The sequence below is a fragment of the Amyelois transitella genome, chromosome 3 (assembly GCF_032362555.1).
Source record: "Amyelois transitella isolate CPQ chromosome 3, ilAmyTran1.1, whole genome shotgun sequence".
Lineage (NCBI taxonomy): Eukaryota > Metazoa > Arthropoda > Insecta > Lepidoptera > Pyralidae > Amyelois > Amyelois transitella.
Window position 1 is genome coordinate 4,905,698 of NC_083506.1, and position 19,174 is coordinate 4,924,871.

The following is a 19,174-nucleotide window of genomic DNA, read 5'->3' on the forward strand; positions in this document are numbered from 1 at the left end:
GGGTAAACTGAGTTGAAATAGTTTAGGTGCTTAATAATATTGCTATTTCTAATGCTTATAGTAATACGAAGTACACAACTGCCTGTAATTTTAGAACACCAAAATTAGAATGATATCATAAAATCTAGTTAGTATAACAAATCACATAAAACTCTTAAATCAGTCATAGATGTGCCGTGAGGTTCCCGGCACTAATACAAAAAAGAATAGGACCACTCCATCTCTTACCCATGGATGTCGTTAAAGGTGACTAAGGCATATGCTTACAAACTTGAAATTCTTTTTTTAGGCGATGGGCTAGCAACCTGTCACTATTTGAATCTCAATTCTATCATTAAGCCAAATAGCCGAACAATTGATAGGCCAATCTTTTCAAGACTGTTGGCTCTGTCTATCCGACAAGGTATTTGTTTTACTTTTACTTACCTATTAAAATGTATAAGTTACAAAACACTGACATATAAAATACCTAACTAATTCAAATTTCTTGAAACATACCGCACATTACGCGCGTCAAAACCTTTTAATTAATTATAATAGGTCAATTGGGAATATGGCGATGGACAAACTAAAGGTAAAAGAAGCGGAATGAGAAAGAGCGCAATTATGAGAAGAATAATATTATGAAATGTCCCAAGTTCTCCTGTCTAATTAACATGGCTTAGAGAAAAGACATGTTCTCCATTGTTCCTTATATGGTATAGAAGTGCACTAATGAAAGATTCTCTGAAATTCCCAAGGGAAAGGAAATAAACTGGATTTTTTCTTTCGCTTAGATTCTTCTTTTGAATCTCAATTCTTCTTTTAAATGGTAAATTCATTATACCATACGTATATACCATACTATGTCTTCCTCTCAAGGGATATAGTATGTATGTATGAATTATGTTTCACGCGGCCACCTATTAAGCGTACTTGTGAATAATAATTTAAACTAAAAATCTTAACTACGGTTTACCACGAAATGTTGCAGTCTAGATTGTAGTCTAAATTCTCACGTCTTATCTTGGGAACGTTTCCTTATACAAGACAAACTGAATAAGGTTTTCGGAATTAACTCAGCGAATTTCCGCTCAAACACAAATAGCAAAGTTGTCTCCGACATCCACATAACTAGGTCATGTAGATTTGCCTACATCCTGTAAAAATCTTAAAGAATAATAGGATGGTACATCTATATTTATCGCTATTAGAAAATAATTATCAGCTGAAAACCTTACACATAGGTAAATTTATTTCCTTTAACTTTTTAACAAAAAAAAAGATTTTAATTGTAATATGTCTTCTAAAGATTTAAAAATAATCATTTTATATCGAATACCTAACCCTGTAAAATTATGCATACATAAAACCAATGAAGATCACGTCTTATTTTGTTTTTCAGACTGTCATTCACTGTAGGTATAAACGATTTGTTTCTTCTTAAACAAAAGTCTGCGAGACATGTCTCCGATAAAGGGCTTGGATGTTATATTTGAGATGTCAGCGTCTGCCATCTTGATCGCATTGCTTACAACGAGCAAAATTTAGTAACGAACAAATATCAAAATATCTTGGCTTCTATTTGTCTACAAATGGACTCAATAAATTTCAATAGCATTTCGTCAAAGTCAAAAGATTTTTCAAACGTACTCTAAAGACACAAAGTAACACACGCTACAATAAATAATCCTAACGTAATAAAAGCCGAAATAAGAGAGCCGCGCATACAATTGTCGCAACAAGGAGCGTATTATTCAGTGTCACCGGCGAGACGTCCTGTAATATATGCTTTAATAAAAGGGTTTCAATTCGCACCCGACCATACATCACGGGAAGAAACCCGAAGTATCAATAATATCGAAAAAGATCTTCAATTTATTATTCATTGAAGTCGCTGGGCGGGGCGGGCCGCTCTATAAATCCTGGGATCGCCACTAAATCATCGTTTGCGAGGGATGTGTCCGGGCGTAATTTTTATCCTTTTTTGCCAGAAACAAATATTACGATTGCACAGCAATAATCACATTTCCTGCAAGCACAGTCATAAATTGTCTGTTAAAGCGACTTTTCAGTGGCGCAATCTGACCTTTGTCGTCGTGCATTAACAATGTATTCAGTCCTAAACAAAGAGAGGCAGGTGGATTGTGGGCCGAGAGATGCTATACCCGCTGAAAGATTCCATAAAAACTGTAATGGTACCCTCGTCACGTCCGGACATCTTATTTATCTAGTCACGAGCAAAATCATTGTTTTCTTTTTCGTTGTGAGGCAAAAACACGCCTTATTACCGCCAGTGGCTAACAGATGAACTGCTGAAGCGGCCCATTGTCCCGGATATTTGTGTGTGACGTTTGTTCCTCGACCCTGGGAGCTGTCTCGTGTGTGAAACGCCTATTTATTACTTAATGTGCTACCGGTCCCTGCTGTCCGTCGTACAAGCTCTTTCCAAATATTTAGTATTATCGATTTAATTAACAGATACAATCCGAAAAAAGGTGGTTGATAGGTAAGATATTTTAATAAAAAACATTATCATTACATGCATTTTTTTAATTACAAGCTTAAGAAATGGATACGACTTTTTCCAAACTTTATTAAATACTTCTGAAATACAGCAACTTGTATGACAATACGATTATATTGTATCGATCGATTTATATTGTATTTCTCAAATACTCTCTTACATTAAAAACTCCTTATTTATTCTTAAAGTAGTATTATATTTATTTGAAAGAAATAATGCATCAATTCTCTCGAGATTGCATGTGCCTTAGCAGTGTATAGAAGGAATACGCCGAATTAATTATCTGGAAAATTTTAAAATCAGTTATTTGTATATCCTCCCACAACAATTATAATTCAAATTAAATTAAACATAATGGTATCATAATATTAACCGATGCTCTTACGATGAGTTAAAAAACATGAAATATATACTAGCTTTTGCACAGGCTTCGGTCCCGTGAGAATTTCACTAATAGTTATGTTGTTACTCCTGAAGGTCTACTTTAGCTATGTGCTTAATCTTAGCAAATTCGATCCAGTACTTTTTGAAACAAATACACAAATGAAACACGTGTTTCAAATGAAAACACAAATCTTTTCTATTTTTAATAATTTGTACTCGTATGGATAGTATGAAAATGGATTGATGATAAAGATTAATCTTCTTACAGAAGTTAATGTGTCTAAAGATAGAACTACCATCTTCCCGCTTATGATGCTTAGTGGTCGGTTTACTCTCTCAACTAACAATCTCATGCTGCTTTTGAAAATCTGAGACCTTGGGGTCCAATCACAAGCATACACTGAATGGGCCAGTCGGGCACTCTAAAATCAAATTATTTATCAATGAGCCATGTGTTGCCAGTAGGATAGAATAAGACCATGCAATATCTTCTCGTGGATTATCGTAACAGGCAAAGGGTTTAAGCAGGAGGTGAGCAGCAGCGCCTGCTATGTGGATAAGACAACATATAAATCAATTGCTATTGAGATCACCAATCCGACTGCTGCGGCTGTTAGGGAATTGGGTGTTTCCTATCTAACGTATTAGCTCTTATCCGCAGTTTATATCTGATATCTTATATATATCCGCTACATTATTGTAGAGTATCATCCAAATCCATTCAGTTTATTTTTAACATGTGATTTGATACCACTAGAATAGGTAAACGGATGTTTAATCTAGGTATGTTATCTGCCTCCCTTATATTTATGTAAAAAAAGAAAAAGAACGCCAGAAGGAGAATGATGATGGTTCCCATGTTATCATGGAGGTCATATGGGAGTAGCTTTTGTTAATGGACTTATCTACTCCTGGATGATAGTCATAAGTGGACCGCTGGTTCCTAAGAGATGGATGACGATGATAGATTCCAAATATACTTTGTTTTGTTCCAGTGCCATCTCCTATCGGAGGTTAATTATCATCATAGTCATCGTCACTTTATCCGATGCTGCTCTAAAAAGGGGTTCTGAAGAGTAAGTGGGAGTTTTACTCGATCATACGCGTCGAGCAAATAAACGCGGATTTGAGCGTGGCTTAATCAGCGCCACCTATTGGTAACGCGAAGGCACTAATTCAATTCCATACAAATTCGCGCTTACTAGCTCGACGAGTTTGACCGAGTAAAACTCGCACAAATTCCGCTGGTACTCACCTCAAACCATTTACGTATGTTCTTCAACCACGACACACGGCGTCTACCCTGTCTTCGGCGACTTCTGATTTTGCAAGAAGACACTCACCTTTACGATAATCCGAGTTCCGTACCAACATGGTACAGCTCTCTGAGCTATCATTGCAAACATGTATGTCACTAAGTACACCAAGTATAGGGAAGGTGCTGGCTGGAAGAATAAAAAAGCTACAAATGTTAATTATAAATGATAAATTAACTATAAATTAATGTTAAAAAATACAGTAGTATATGGCCATGGTAAATTAAACCACAAAGTCCGGTTGATATTATGGGAATTATTTAATGCTTGATTACATTAACTTACATATATATTACTAAAAATATATATTTATATGTATAGTAGTGGGGAAAGTCGCTATGTTATAAATACGTGTTCCGTGTACGTACGTATTTAGATAATGTAAAATAAGCATATTAAATTTTACCTACAGGCACGTCACTTTCGTATTCCTAAGGTCGCTAAATAGTATTTTGATCAAAATATCAGTTTACTTGTCTAAGTAGACAGCACTTGGCTTCTATCAATTTTGAGAGTTATTTTAATCATAATTACTTCACAGTAACATTGATCCGAAGATTTTACATTAACTTTGTGGTAAACCCTTTATAGAATATATTCTACATCAATCTTCAAAACTTTTTACAAGTATGTATGTATTAATTTTGGTTGGGTACTTTATTGACTTATCTTAAGACTTAAGACATTGTTGTTTCACAGTTATTACTTTCTAATTCTGGAGCTACTTGAACCTTACTATTGGAAATTAATTTCTCCTTTTCATTAAATATATGGAGTCTGAAATATTTTTCAGCTTGTCATGGCTTTTTATTTGGATTTTGATTATAATTGATAATTTTCAAAACATACCATTGTAAATCTAAATAGAATAACACATAAAACCATAGATGCTGTGCCCATCTGAATAAACAACGTTAGGCTAAATGCATCTTGTACTAAATCACAAAATCTGAAAACAAAATATATATTAGAACAAATTACAAACAATAAGCAACTTTACCTAGATTACCAAGATTTACCTACTCATGGATCGTAGTGAACTCCAGGTTTATCATTAGGAAAGAGGGAGCCGTAACCAGAAAACAAAACGACAGGGGGCTGATGATGATATCTATATAACAAAAATTGACCAACTTGACTATAAACCATAGCCTATTAAATAGATTTCTCATATTGGCATAAAATTTACGGCAGACCCAGGGGCTTCTTAAACACTTCTGTGGAGGGTGCAACCGGGAACACGCAGAGAAGAGAGAGATGGACATTAAATTTACGAAGGTAATCGAGGCTCATAAAAGGTTTCATATAATTCGTGCGAATTTAACTTAAACTTTGTAGCATAAGCAACATGCTTACTTTGCGACTCCGTCAAAGTGAATTATACAATCATTCAGTTTCTTGATCGCTTCTTCTTCTTTGTCTTCAATGTCTTTATCAAATTTTCCTATATTCCTTAATTTCAAATCGAGTATATCCAACTGCGCAATCGTGAATCTAATGAATCCCAAAAATATACCATCTGTATTCACGTTGTACCATACAATGAAATTCATACCTATAGCTTGATAAATATATAAGGGATAAATGAACATATCTTTAATATTTTTTGAAAGAAAATCACAGCTATATACAGGCAACTGCAACTCTGTTCCAGTAATCAAATAAGTCAATAAAGGCACAGTTAAATGAGCTGCATTTGATGTAAGCGATATTCCAGCTACGATATTCCAATATTTGATGTTAAATTTCTTTGCGTCATCTATTATTTTTTTTGCTTCCTTAGAATCTTCTTGAAATAAATCACTCTCTACTATTGACAATATTTTAGTTATTTTATCGTGTTGGAAATAAAATGTTAGCGTTTTTGATAATGTTGCAATTACAGTAAAGTACAATACAAGATCTTCTAAAATGTAATCTAATTGCGTTGGAATATAAAACAAGTTGATACTGTAGGAAATGTCATAAATGATAACAAAAATAATTAAAAACAAAGATGAGTAATATTGATAGTATTTCCCAGAACCTGTCGGCCATACTGCTAGGAATTTTAAGAATTTAATGTTTCTATCCAAGCAGTCTATTTGTTTGTATTCGCCCATGCTGATAGTTTCGAGACTCTGTTGTATCTGACACCTCATTCAGTTAATGCGGACTTGTCAACATTCTATTAAGAGGACGTGAGTGTAGAATGGAATAAATTTTAACTATTAAACATTATATAGTACCTTAACGTTACTTAGTAATAACAAGTGTTTCTTTGAGATTATCTTTTTTAAAAACTAACATTTCAGAAAAGCTTTATTAGAAAAAACTTTTTACAATACAATACATTAACTCTTTATTGCACCACAATAAATTACAGCAAATTCACAATCATATACCTATTAAAAACATTGAAGCAAAAGTTGACCTTATCACTTAAAGCGAGCTCTTCCAGATAACCTGTAAATTGTGTATCAAACTTCACCCAGAGAAAATTTGTAGGTGGCTTTGTGTTACCTTATAGCCTATTCTATTGTCAATATATATACCTACATAAATATGTTAATAATATTATAAACCTACAAAAACATACCTATGATAAATCACATACCCAGGATGGTCATTGAACAAGAGCAATGAGTAAAAAGATCTTTTTTCTTCTTAGGTATATACATATACTGTGCAAATACCAAGTATTGTTCTAAAAATACATATTTTTTAATTCCTCATTTTGATCACTACTTCCCTCTTAAATAACTCAATATCATAAAGGCTTACTGCAGCTTGTGATTACTTTTACAGGCCTTAGAAAAAATGCACTTTCTTAATTACAAGGAATGAGGTGACTATATTGTCTTCGAATTTATAATGCTCCAAAGCCTTTTGAAGATGAATAAAAGCTGCCTCTATAAAAGATTTTGCCTTTCAATTAAGTTTGTCCTATATAAATTGAAATGTACATGTGCCTCAAATGAATGTGGGTTAATTGCGGGAAACGGTATTTTTAAATGAGATGCAATTAGTGCAGGTGGCGCCCACAAAATGGTTCAGAAGTTTATTTTAATTAACAGGTCCTTGGGGAATCTGGCACGCCAAAGGGATGACTTAAAATTGTTTTTTCTTAAGGCATTTCGACTGTTGAGCAAAAGCCTCCCTTGTTTCCGTCTTAGTCCCCTATCCATAACCGATTCGTACATTTCATATCGAATGCTCTAAACCTACCTATAGGATCATTTGCTTTCAGTAATTCTTTCTTATCAATTTTTGTGTTTTGTCACTTGAAAATAATTTATTTCACGTGTACAATAGTAACGAAGTCGTAAAGTTTTTATTTCGACATATAAGTTATAACCATTATCCGGTTCAAATGTTGGTATAAGCTTTATTAATGTAAAGTTTCATACGAAAATGTTTAGTTATTTTTGCATGCAAGTAACAGACATCATCAAGACACGAGAACAAGAGTTGATCATAGATACAACCAGCTGATCGCCAGAGTTTACCAAAACGCTAAAATGAAAGTGTCAATACCGCAGATGACAAACCCTATTACCATCAAAAGGGGAGTAAGACAGGGGGATAACCTATCGCCTAAATTGTTTACGCTGGTTGTCGAGGACGTATTTAAAAAACTGAATTGGCAAAAACGAGGTATTTCCATATCAGGTGCACGTTTAACCAACCTTCGATTCGCGGACGACATAGTCTTATTTGCTGACAACCCTACTGAACTACAAGAGATGATCGAGGACCTACACAACACATCATTACGAGTAGGACTGGAGATGAACCTCGATAAGACCAAAGTTATGACATCCGAACAACAAAACAATATCAGGATTGAAGTAGGAGGGACAGAAATTGAGCAAGTCCAAAAGTATGTGTACTTGGGTCAAGAAATTAAAATAGGCAAAGAGAACCAGTGTAACGAAATCGACAGACGAATAAGACTGGGGTGGGCAGCCTACTCCAAGCTTGAATATGTTTTTAACATGAACCTGACGTCACAACAAAAAGCCCAAATTTTCGACCAGTGCATACTACCCATCCTGACATATGGCGCCGAAACCTGGGTGACTACCCAAGAAGTGATACACAAGCTTGGGGTGGCACAAAGGCATATGGAGCGGAAAATTGTAGGCGTCTGTCTGAAAGACCGTGTGACCAATAAGGACCTAAGACGGCGCAGCAAAGTCACGGATGTCGGCAGAAGAGTTGCGAAGCTCAAGTGGGAGTGGGCTGGTCATATTGCCAGGAAGTCTGAATCTTGGTGCAAAAGATTGCTAGACTGGAGACCTTGGGACCAAAAGCGACCCAGGGGAAGGCCACAAATGAGATGGAAAGACGACATCAAGCAGGTGGCGGGCAGCAATTGGACTCTTACTGCCCAAAATAGAGAAGAATGGAAGGAGATGAAGGAGGCCTACATCAGAATGCTGATAGAAGAAGGCTAAGAAGAAGAAGAAGAGAACAGACATACACAAATCTTTAGTAATAATTTTTTTAATAAATAAATGCCAAATAAATAACAACATTATGCCGGCTGCCGCGAACAGAGCGAGATGGAAGTAATTGGGGGAGGCCTATATTCAGGTTCAGCTCCCCTTTGAAAACAAAAAAAAACTGCCTATGTTCAGCAGTGTACGTTCTGTACGATAGTACGTCTGTGCAGATGGTGAACAAAATTTTGGTAATAAATGCCTCTAAACAAATTACAATTTTTGTTAATAGTGTCGTTATATAATGGTATTAAGTTGAAATTTCACAATTATTACATAACTATGGTTTGAAATAATATGTTATAAAATTAATTTGTACCATTCTACAATGAGACACAATGTTTTACCATTATTCCTTTAGTCAAAGACAATAATAACAAGGAAGGATTGTAGACCGGGAATTGAACCTGCAATCACCATTAGCTATTCTCCTTTTTGCGTTCTACTCGGAATCCTTGCTTATATTATTAACTATGGTAAATGATTTGACAAGTTGCAAGAATGTATATTATCATTTTCCAGTTCGCCCGCACGGACCCAGATTTCCTTTCTAAAAGTCTGTTAAAAAGAATTCAAAGGATTAGGTATATCCGTTTTGATTTACTTTCACAATCAGTTCTGGTTTTTAAGTAAAAAGAATTCGATGAATTACAACTTACTTCCCTTGAAATATCTTCTGTCTTCAAATATTTTTATATAAACTCTTTGTACTCACAACTATAAGCACATACACGTTTGTCAGGTAACATCATTGAATCTGAAGATACATTTATACCAGTAGGAGTGAGCCCGAGGCAGTTCGTTACTGGATCCCTCACTTTTCAACGTTGCTTTGTTTTTCCCATTCCTTTCAGCCTGCATTTACCATAATAAATTGCGGTTTATCAGAAACTCATCTTCGGAGGTATTTCTAATAAGACTGGCTAAGGAAAAACATATAACTTGGGATTCTTCAATTTAAGTTCTATCAGTCTTGAGATTAGCCTCTTTTTACCCTTTGAGTAGGTAGGTAAAGGTAAAATGCGTTTAAAAAACTTGTAATACCCTTCTTAAGAATAATCAATTTTAATAATTACTTATTGTAAGCAAATCGGCTTCCTGTGTTTGAACTTTGTACTTTGCATGTGTTGGCTCAAAGAAAATTAAAAAAGAAATTATTGAAACAACATTCTGATAACGTGTATTTACATCTTTCTGCCGGCATTTAAAATATTAATACCAGTTTCCCAACTCAAATCGAGAAAGAAGCCGCATCAGAACAGATAATTTGCATTTTTAAACAGGCTGTAGCGATTAATCCAACCCTCTGAGAATTTTCCTATAATAAACGATTTGAATTATACAGTCTCAATTCAACTTCTAATTTCAAAGCGTTAATTGCGGCAGCCTTTTTGATTTAATGGGTCTTTGTTTAAGCTATAGTGACGCAACAATAATGAAAAGATTTGTTAATTAAAGCCTCGTTCACAATCAGAAGTGCAAACGAATTGAAAATGTTTGCAAGTTTACGTTCTGATTCTAACACAAATTTGATGTGTTTGCGTTCATTTGTTGTTTCAAATTTGATCGTGCTTCATTGTTTTTTTATCATTAGTGAGTATTTACACACATCCGCATTCCAGCTCAGATTTTAATTTATTGCTAAACTGTAAATATGTAAACACTGATTTATGTATCATACCTAAATATAATTGTTTGATGATGAATGATTGACAACCATCTAAAAATTCAATAATAAGACATATTAAGCGAGACATATAATAACACTAGGCAACACAAAAATGTTTTCTTTGGAGCTAACCACTCTTGAATAAGCTTTCATTAAGCCATGCGAAATAATCTCCGGTCGCATCAACATTTACTGTTGTGTAATTTTAACATACCTACATACGGCACCGGAAGGGAAGTGACTTAGTTTTATACTATGTAGTGATTTTTATAGTCGCAACTTGATATTGGCTACTAAAACTAGGCCATCATACCGAAAAAGCGTGTGTTGAATATAAAACATACGACATTTCGTGTGAAAATTTCACGTGTTATATTCTCGACGCTCTTCTTCTAGGACACAAATGTTATAACTATAATTTCCCTGTGGAAGGCTGTCGATATGACAAGAATTGCATTTTACATCTTGAAATTCGTGTCGCCAGTGTTTTCTATTGTTTCCAATGTAGAACCTTATAATTTATAAAAAAGTAATGTTTGCAAGACTGTCCGACTTACATAACCTTATTATACATTTTATAATTACATCTGAGTATAAGCAAAAGAAAAAAAATACGAAGGTTACTTATGTATATGGAATTTAATTCGGGTAACCTAAATAATGAGTAGTAGAAAAAAAATACTGAGGTTCACACAAACATAAATTCTACCGAATTATTTATACGAGAGAATAGGACATCTCTACTATTTCGTTGTACCTATCTTGCAGTTTGTTATCTGTGGCTGGAGGATAGTGCTAATGAGTGTGCCCATTACCAGTGCGTGTCTCGGGAACAAGGGGGGACAAGTTTCACTTGGAAGTGTTTATTTAAAATGATATTGTGGCGCCATCTCTGCGCTACCACAGCGAAATCCCTAAATCGTGTATGAATCTTGAGTCCAGACGACGAAGTCGTGCTGCTTCAGGTATGAGACAAAGCTCGGCGGGAGTCTTACCTTCGTGTCATCCAAGACCAGTGATTTCTTTGCACATCTTTGACTTCATCAACATTCATATTTCTTTATCCGAGGTCGTCTGCTTAAGGTGCTCTTAACATGTTGATTCACGAGAATGGCTATGGTTTAATTAACGTAAGTACTTTGGTATTTCAAAATAATCCACAATTTTGTATGCTTACATTCACCTTAGATGTATTCTTACTTTTGTTAAAGTACTTAACCAAACCATGGAAATATATTTTAAAATTCTTTAGGGTCTCATAGAGCCAAGAACATTACACAAAAGGAGCGTCACTGTGACAAATAACAATGTTGAAAGTTTCTCCAGGTACTAGTTAATATGCAAAGAGATGGCACATCGCAATCCTTAGGGTTGGCATGAAGGAATTCCATTATGTTTTTTTACATATTTTTATGTTTAATATAGGTACATACCTAATTCAAATATTAAAACAAAATTATTTTTATATTTAAGTTTGTGTATTCTGTACTTGTACTGAAAAGTAAACAAAAAAGTAAATAACTCTTTCGTTGGGTATCTATAGCCGCGATTTGAAACCTAAGTTCCGCAATAAAGGACAGAATCAAAGTAATCTTTATTCCTTATCGATTCTTATCACCAAATCTTTAAAAAAATTTACCATGTCTAATTTTTAAGTTAAGGGAACCAAACCCTACTGGATCTTGGATACAATACACATTCAGTTGCCTGAATATGCAGGTTTCCTCGCGATGTTACTCGCCGTAACCAAGTAAACTGCTCATGATTATCGTAATCAAATTCTAAATCATATTATTTTTTGTATGCTCTAAGATTACACTGGCAGCCCTAGACACGGGCTAGCTACAACGTTAATGGTTACGCTCATTACACGAACAAACAATTTTGACACTGGCGAGTGAGGATCATGGAATTCTAAACAAACATATTGAAATTATTTGAATTTTTTTTATTTGAAATTTCTACCATTTGTGACTTTGTGAACCCAGAAAAAAAGAGAAAATACAAAAGAAGTAGGTATCAATTATTGCTAATCTGTCTTAGGAGGACAAGTTCGTTTCATTTACTAATAAGGTATTCCAAAGTATGCGTCTCTCTTATACTAGTATTTATTACGATGAGAGTCTGCAAAAATATATTAAAAAGACATAGGGCATTTAAACCCAGTTTCCATTAAAGCAGAGAGGAGAGAATACGAGAGGATTAGTTTTTTTTTATAACCTATCAGATAACGACGTTTCCACGTCTCCTCTCCTATTAATATCAGATATTCTAAAATATTCGTTAATAATTTCAATTACTTATATATAATGGTTACTAAACTACAGCCATTTATTTAAGTCTAGTAATTATCAGAACGTTCGACGTGACTGGCTTCGATATAACCGAATTAATTGACGACGATTTGAATTCGCCTGCTAATGAGTTCGGAGCGCAGGTGGCGCCACCTATTACGCATATATGCCCATGAGATTTTGCTCCAAATTGTACAGGAGCTGAAAGATAGGTTTATTCGTGAATGATTCTACATAAAGCAGTGGTTTATTAGGTTATAATTACTTGTAATGTTTTAGATATGTATTTATGAATACATTTGCTTCTTCCAATTCCTAGATTCCTATATTTCTTCACTCGCACTCTGGTCCATATAAAATTATAACGTTTTTTATTTCTATTTTGATTTATCTCCACGTAGGTAACGATGATGTATTATGTAGATTAAAAGCTACTTCTTCTTCTCTCAAAAGTCCAGGATCCGCTCGTGACGTGAGGTAGGTATTGACATGAAGCGAATCTAGTCTGGCTATATTTTCTTTACTTTGGTATTTTATTGACAGCAAATATAAATTACGTTAGACACTAAACAATTTTGGATTAACTATATCAGTATGCAACAAATGATCCCTGTGCGGTATCCGAAGCCTCGAAGAATTGGAAGATTTTCATGCCTACACCCCATAACAACCCCTGCAATTAAAACGCACCCGGACTAAAAAGTAAAGAGAGTACAGAAGACTAACAGAGGATTATGTTTTTTTTTTTATTTCTATTTGCTGTAAAAAAATATTATGGGTTATAACAAAAATGTAAGAAGATAATATATTACTATGCCGCCGTCACCGATAATTATATGAAAACACCAAAAAACCGAGGATACCGAACACCGGAGTTAAAGAGAAATATCAGACATTGGACTCTAGGCCCGGAAGCGTTAATTGCTTCAGGGAACAAGAACACGTAAGACGTAAACATACAAATATTTCTTACCGGATAGACAGAGCTAACAATTATTGTAAATATACTCAGAGATGATTGTTTTACAATCACTTATATGTTATTTTAATTACATCTATCAATCTCACTAAATGGAAAGTATAAAATGTAAATTCTGCACTTTCGTTAATTGTTACCCAAAGGGTTGCATCGCTTTCCAAATTGCAAACACGTCCATTGTTTTAATCTACTCGACTCGATTCTAGCAGGATATAACAGTGAAATGAGGTTTCCTATTTCAATTTGACCCCTCTTTGTGGGGAATATAGCAAAAGTGAAAGCTCTTTGTAGAATGGTGAGCGTCTTTGGCGAGGAATCCACCATGTACTTGATTGAAATATTAATTTCCAGTTATTGCATTTATGCCAGGATAAACGTTTCTTTAGTTATAATGGTACAAATTTATTAATGTAATTTTTTCTATCAAAATAATAAGAAAAAATTGCTCTTCTATTAAAACTTAAGGCAATATATAAAGAAAAGATGGGTTCAAATTAATTCCGATTTAGTAGCCACATTTCTCATGTGTTAGGTAAAATAGACGATTATAAATCTATAATAATGTCGTATGGCGATAAGGCGTATAATACACCACAGATATCATTTGATAAATTTAAACCAACGGACCTGATGTTGTAGCTATGAACCAGCTAAGAGCCATCGTCAGAAAAGCATCTTCATAATCCTCCCCCATAATAGCGTTTCCATTCAGCCTGCACAATAACAGTAAAACAAAACAGCTGAAACCAAGCAGTAAAGGGAAAATATCTCGGGGCGATTCCACAGTCTTTGCTAATTACTCGGTTTCACCCCTCAAAAATAGCTTCCCCTAATGAAAGCACCTACATATCTAATTATGTTACTCATAGGCGGTTCTTCCTGTTGTATACGGATGAATCAAGAATGTATTTAAAGATAGGTCATAGGTAGATACAAAAACTAGAAACATGAGAATATAACATGTTACTACAGTACAGACATTTTCAAAGTGAGGCAAACAATTGCCTAGCATACTGTCATTATTTAAATCTCAATTCCATCATTTTCATTCAATTTTCAATGTGTGTGTGATTTACAAATCCGTAAAACTTAATGCATGGATTTTATATAAGTAAGTGTACATACACACAACATGTCTTTATCGTTTATGGAGAAGACAGAGCCAATAATGTGATATTAATGGAACTAAAATATATCTAAGTAGAGTGACGGATAGCTAACTCAAAAAATACAAGTTTATACGAGTAAATAACCTGCACGGGAATGGAAGCAGCTGGCACCCGCTATGTTTCTCTTTCGCTTCCAAACCAGTAATAATAATAGTAATATATACATATACTTACGGAGCAAATTGCATTGCTTAGCTAGTTAGCCTCGAAGTCAGTTCGAAACTCAATGAGACTATATTTTATAATAAATCCTTGTATAGATAATCATCCCAAGACCCTGGCCAATCAGAGAAAGTTCGTTCCTCATCATGTTCCGGCCGGGATTTGAACCCGGGCCCCCCGGTATCATGAAACTCTCTTAAAATATTAATGTAGCATGGTGATTGGTGACACACTGAGTTAAGTCTCTCTCATTTAAATATCGTAATCTAGGTAGTAGTGGATGGCGGCCAGTAATCAGTTGCCGTAAAGCGACTTTCCCGAGGGATTTAGTTTCAATCACGCCGGCGGTCGCCCGATTGTGATTAATGCATACTAAACAGGACACATACAGGCTTTGCTAGTAATCCGCTTTTGTACTACTTTTTAATAGATTCCTTTATCTTCTGGCTGACTTTCTTAGAAGTACTTGAAAAGTATAAAAGTCTAGAAATAATATATATGTAGGCCGCATATGGCATCAGGTTTTTGGCATCAATGCATTCGGGAGGGAAAAATGAAAAAATAGAAAAATATGGAATGCAAATTTTAGGCCGCAGCTCTTTCCGCATAATTAAATTTCTCGTCGTTTGGTGACAATTTTCAAAGAAAAATGGTCCAAGTGTGACCTCGGATAATTATAACGGTCCATCATCGGTTTTACCATGAATGGATAACAGACAGACTTTCGCACTTATAATAATATCACCAGTCGATCTTCAAGAACTCGCGAACACTTTGATGTTTTACAAAATTATGAATATTTCAAAAACGACTAAACCGAGTTTGTTGCCCGAACTATTAAATTCCATCAAAATCAGACTAGCGGTTCGAAATGTATAGCGTTAGAAATAAAAAAAAAATGTATTTTCGCCCCAAGTTGATTTGTAGATTTTGTACTCCCGTGGCTCTATTGCAACGAAAAATATCGATAATTTCCGTTCACGCATAAATTCTCTATTAGTGTTCAACATTCAACAAAAAATCCTAATAAACTTTTACATATTGTATTGTAACCCGTAATGTATGATTTAACACCAGTACAAAATTATCACCTTAAATTACTTATATCCCTTGTTCTCTACACAAAAGTAACATAAAACAGGAACAGCAACTGTCGGAAAAACTAGTAATAAAACAATCCAAAACTAACAAAATAAAAGGAGCGTCCGCAGAAAAGCAATTTCAGTACGGCCCCGGCTGTTTAAGTTTGTCTTATAAACACGAGTGGGCAAATAAAGTGTTGTTGATGACAAGTGACTGACTGGCTAGCAATTAGCACGCTGCCTAACAAAGGGCCTCTTAGTTTCACTTAATTAAAAAGGAAGATGGCGGAGAAAAATCGCTGTGAAATATTATAGCGGAGGCTTGAGCGTATGGGCTGTTAGTGAGTAGGTATGCTGATTAAGTGGTGCGTCGTGTTCTCTTTTCAAATTTTATTGTGGTTTTTCTTTAGAGTAATGAAGATAGAAAAAGTTTTCACACAATGTTTTTTTTAATAAGTATTTTTTTTTATTTGAAGCTGGTGAGAGAGATGTCTAGCTACAGAGGTGTCATTTCTACACTAAAATTATAAAGAGGTAAGTATAAATTGTAGCTTTAATAATACCCATCATGAAAATTCGTTAATCGTTAAAAACGAACATTACCTGGGGCTATTATAGTCCTATGTCATTTATATTTTAACAATAATAAAAATAACTGATTTACTTTTAAAAAAAAACAATGGTGTTCGTACTCGCGTTATAAACTAAAAACTCTGATAGCAGTGTGTATAAGATTTATTGATCCGATAATTTCTTTTGCATATGTACACATAAGTACAGAAAGCTATTGACGCGTAACTGGCGTTAGTATCTAAATTTCAATATTCCAAATATTGTACTTAATATAGTAATAATTAATCAACCATTAATATCATTATCGTCATAATCGATGACATAATTATGTTACGTACTTGTAACTCAGCAGTTTAATCTATGAAAACACCATAAACCGCAAGAACACTAAACACTCAACTAACATGTCTAGTCTATTAATTAAACAAGCCTTTAAATAAACACGCTAACACTACAAACTTGGGAATTCTTAGAAAATTAGTTATAAACTTTCATAACGGCAAGTTACACAATACGGGGTGTGAAAAATTAAACTGGCGGAGCGCCGTCCATGCGTTGAATTTTCCAAGTTTAGTGGATATAATTTTCCGGGCTCCCACTGTACAATGGCTTGCCTGGAGCCATCATTAAGGTAGGTATGCTAGCTCGTCTCTCATTTCTAGGAGCCGAGACCCACTTTAGAAACTTCGGGATGCGTGAATGCGCGTTGCATTTCGATGGGTATGTAAGTTCGTTTGCATAAAATTATGAAGCAATTTTTTAAGATTTTAATTTCTTTAATTCTTAAACAAAAATTAATATTATATTTAAGCACAATATTTTCAGTCAATTTTTTTCGATATCATGCTTATATAGCTATAATAAAGAACATAGGCTATGTTCATCACAAAATAAAATATTAATTAATAGATACATACATACCCACTTAGGGACAGACGTGGGAGGCGACGTAGCTTTATACTATTTAGTGATAAGGAAAACTATAAATTGCAGAAAAACGCAAAGTTCTAGGTATCTTCTTAAAAATATGAGACCAAAATCGTAGGTACTTACCTACGCCAAATGATCGATACCTACCTACATCAAACGGATTTTACTAGTCAACCCACTCAAAGTCGAAGTTAATAGAATCATTCAAATTATATAAAGAGTTGACTTGTCCTCCAGACATTCGACCTAGTCGACACATCTCATTCGAATTTGAGTGATGGGATTTGAATAATAAAATATGTTTGACGATGACTAGTAGTAGGTGATGTTATGCTTTTTTTTTGTTTGAATGTTAGAAACCCATAAATATATTAAGACTAGCTGTCCCAGCAAACGTTGTTTTGCCATATAAATATTTTTTAAGTAATTTATAGTAAAAAAAATGTTAAGGGTGGACAACCCTTATCACTAAGGGGTATGAAAAATAGTTGGTGGCCTTATGTTAGCCGATTCTCAGAACTACTCAATATGCTCACAAAATTTCATGAGAATAGGTCAAGCCGTGTCGGAGGAGTACAGGAACGAACATTGTGACACGAGAATTTTATATATAAGATTACTGTCCCGGCAAACGTTGTTTTGCCATATAAATTTAAAAAATGTTAAGTGTGGACAACCCTTAACACTTAGGGGTATGAAAAATAGATGTTAGCCGATTCTCAGACCTACTGATATTCAGTAGGTCTGAGAATCGGCTAACATCTATTTATGCATGCAAAATTTGGTTAAAATCGGTAAAGCCGTTTCGGAGGAGTACGGAGACAAACATTGTGACACGAGAATTTTATATATAAGAAGAAGATTAGCTTTCATACCGGCTCCGCCCACTGTCTTTGAACATTGACAGATCCCTTCTAGTAAGATAATAGTCTCTTATGACTCATCCTGTAACGAGGCGTAATAATATATACCAGTATGTACCATACTTCGAAATCCTACTACTATTATAAAGGCGAAAGTTTGTATGGATGTATGGATGTTTGTTACTCTTTCACGCAAAAACTACTGAACCGATTACCATGAAATTTGGTATGTAGGTAGCTGAAGACCCAGAATAACACATAGGCTACTTTTTATCCCAGAGTTCCCGCGGGATTGATAGGGTTTCCATGCGGACGAAGTCGCGGGCGGCCTCTAGTTTAGAATATAAGTGTTATAACTTTTTACATTTATCGTTTAACTTTATAACGTGAATATTTCCACAAAATAAATAATCTCTGCACAGAGAATTCCAAACAAAAAGCATCTAACGAACATCAGAATTGTATTAAAGAATGAAAAATGATTCTCGCTTTTCCCGCAGCAAACTATACACAAAACAATAAACACTCCAACTGTATAAGGCCATTCATACGTGATGCTGATTTTATAAAATATTAACAATTTTTAAAAGATTACGACCTTTTAATTTTAAATTGATTGACAAATCTTACTTAAATAGATGGAATTTTACTTTTATAAGTTACCTCGATCGATTTCAGTGGTCTAGAAATATATTTTATTGTTTATAATACCGCGACTACTTATATAAATAATACTGTTGAATATCTACTTATTTTACAAAGG

At 34.5% G+C, this 19,174-nt stretch overlaps 1 protein-coding gene across 1 annotated transcript; it reads right to left on the reverse strand.

Moving 5' to 3' along the window:
• Positions 1-2,726: 2,726 nt before the first annotated feature.
• LOC106138147 (odorant receptor 46a-like) lies at positions 2,727-6,308 on the reverse strand. Its single transcript, XM_013339200.1, has 5 exons — positions 5,563-6,308; positions 5,056-5,155; positions 4,234-4,335; positions 3,157-3,312; positions 2,727-2,789 (listed from the first exon to the last, which is right to left on the reverse strand). Exons 1-5 carry the CDS (start codon positions 6,306-6,308, stop codon positions 2,727-2,729), a joined length of 1,167 nt encoding a protein of 388 aa, XP_013194654.1.
• Between the last annotated feature and the right edge of the window lie 12,866 nt (positions 6,309-19,174).

Coding starts and splice junctions, on each gene's coding strand:
- LOC106138147 (XM_013339200.1), bottom strand. CDS start 6,308: ATGGGCGAATACAAACAAATAGACTGCTTGGATAGAAACATTAAATTC. Junction 5,156..5,562: donor CACTTTGACGGAGTCGCAAA/GTAAGCATGTTG, acceptor TTTTGTTTTCAG/ATTTTGTGATTTAGTACAAG. Junction 2,790..3,156: donor CTTTAGACACATTAACTTCT/GTAAGAAGATTA, acceptor AAAATTTTCCAG/ATAATTAATTCGGCGTATTC.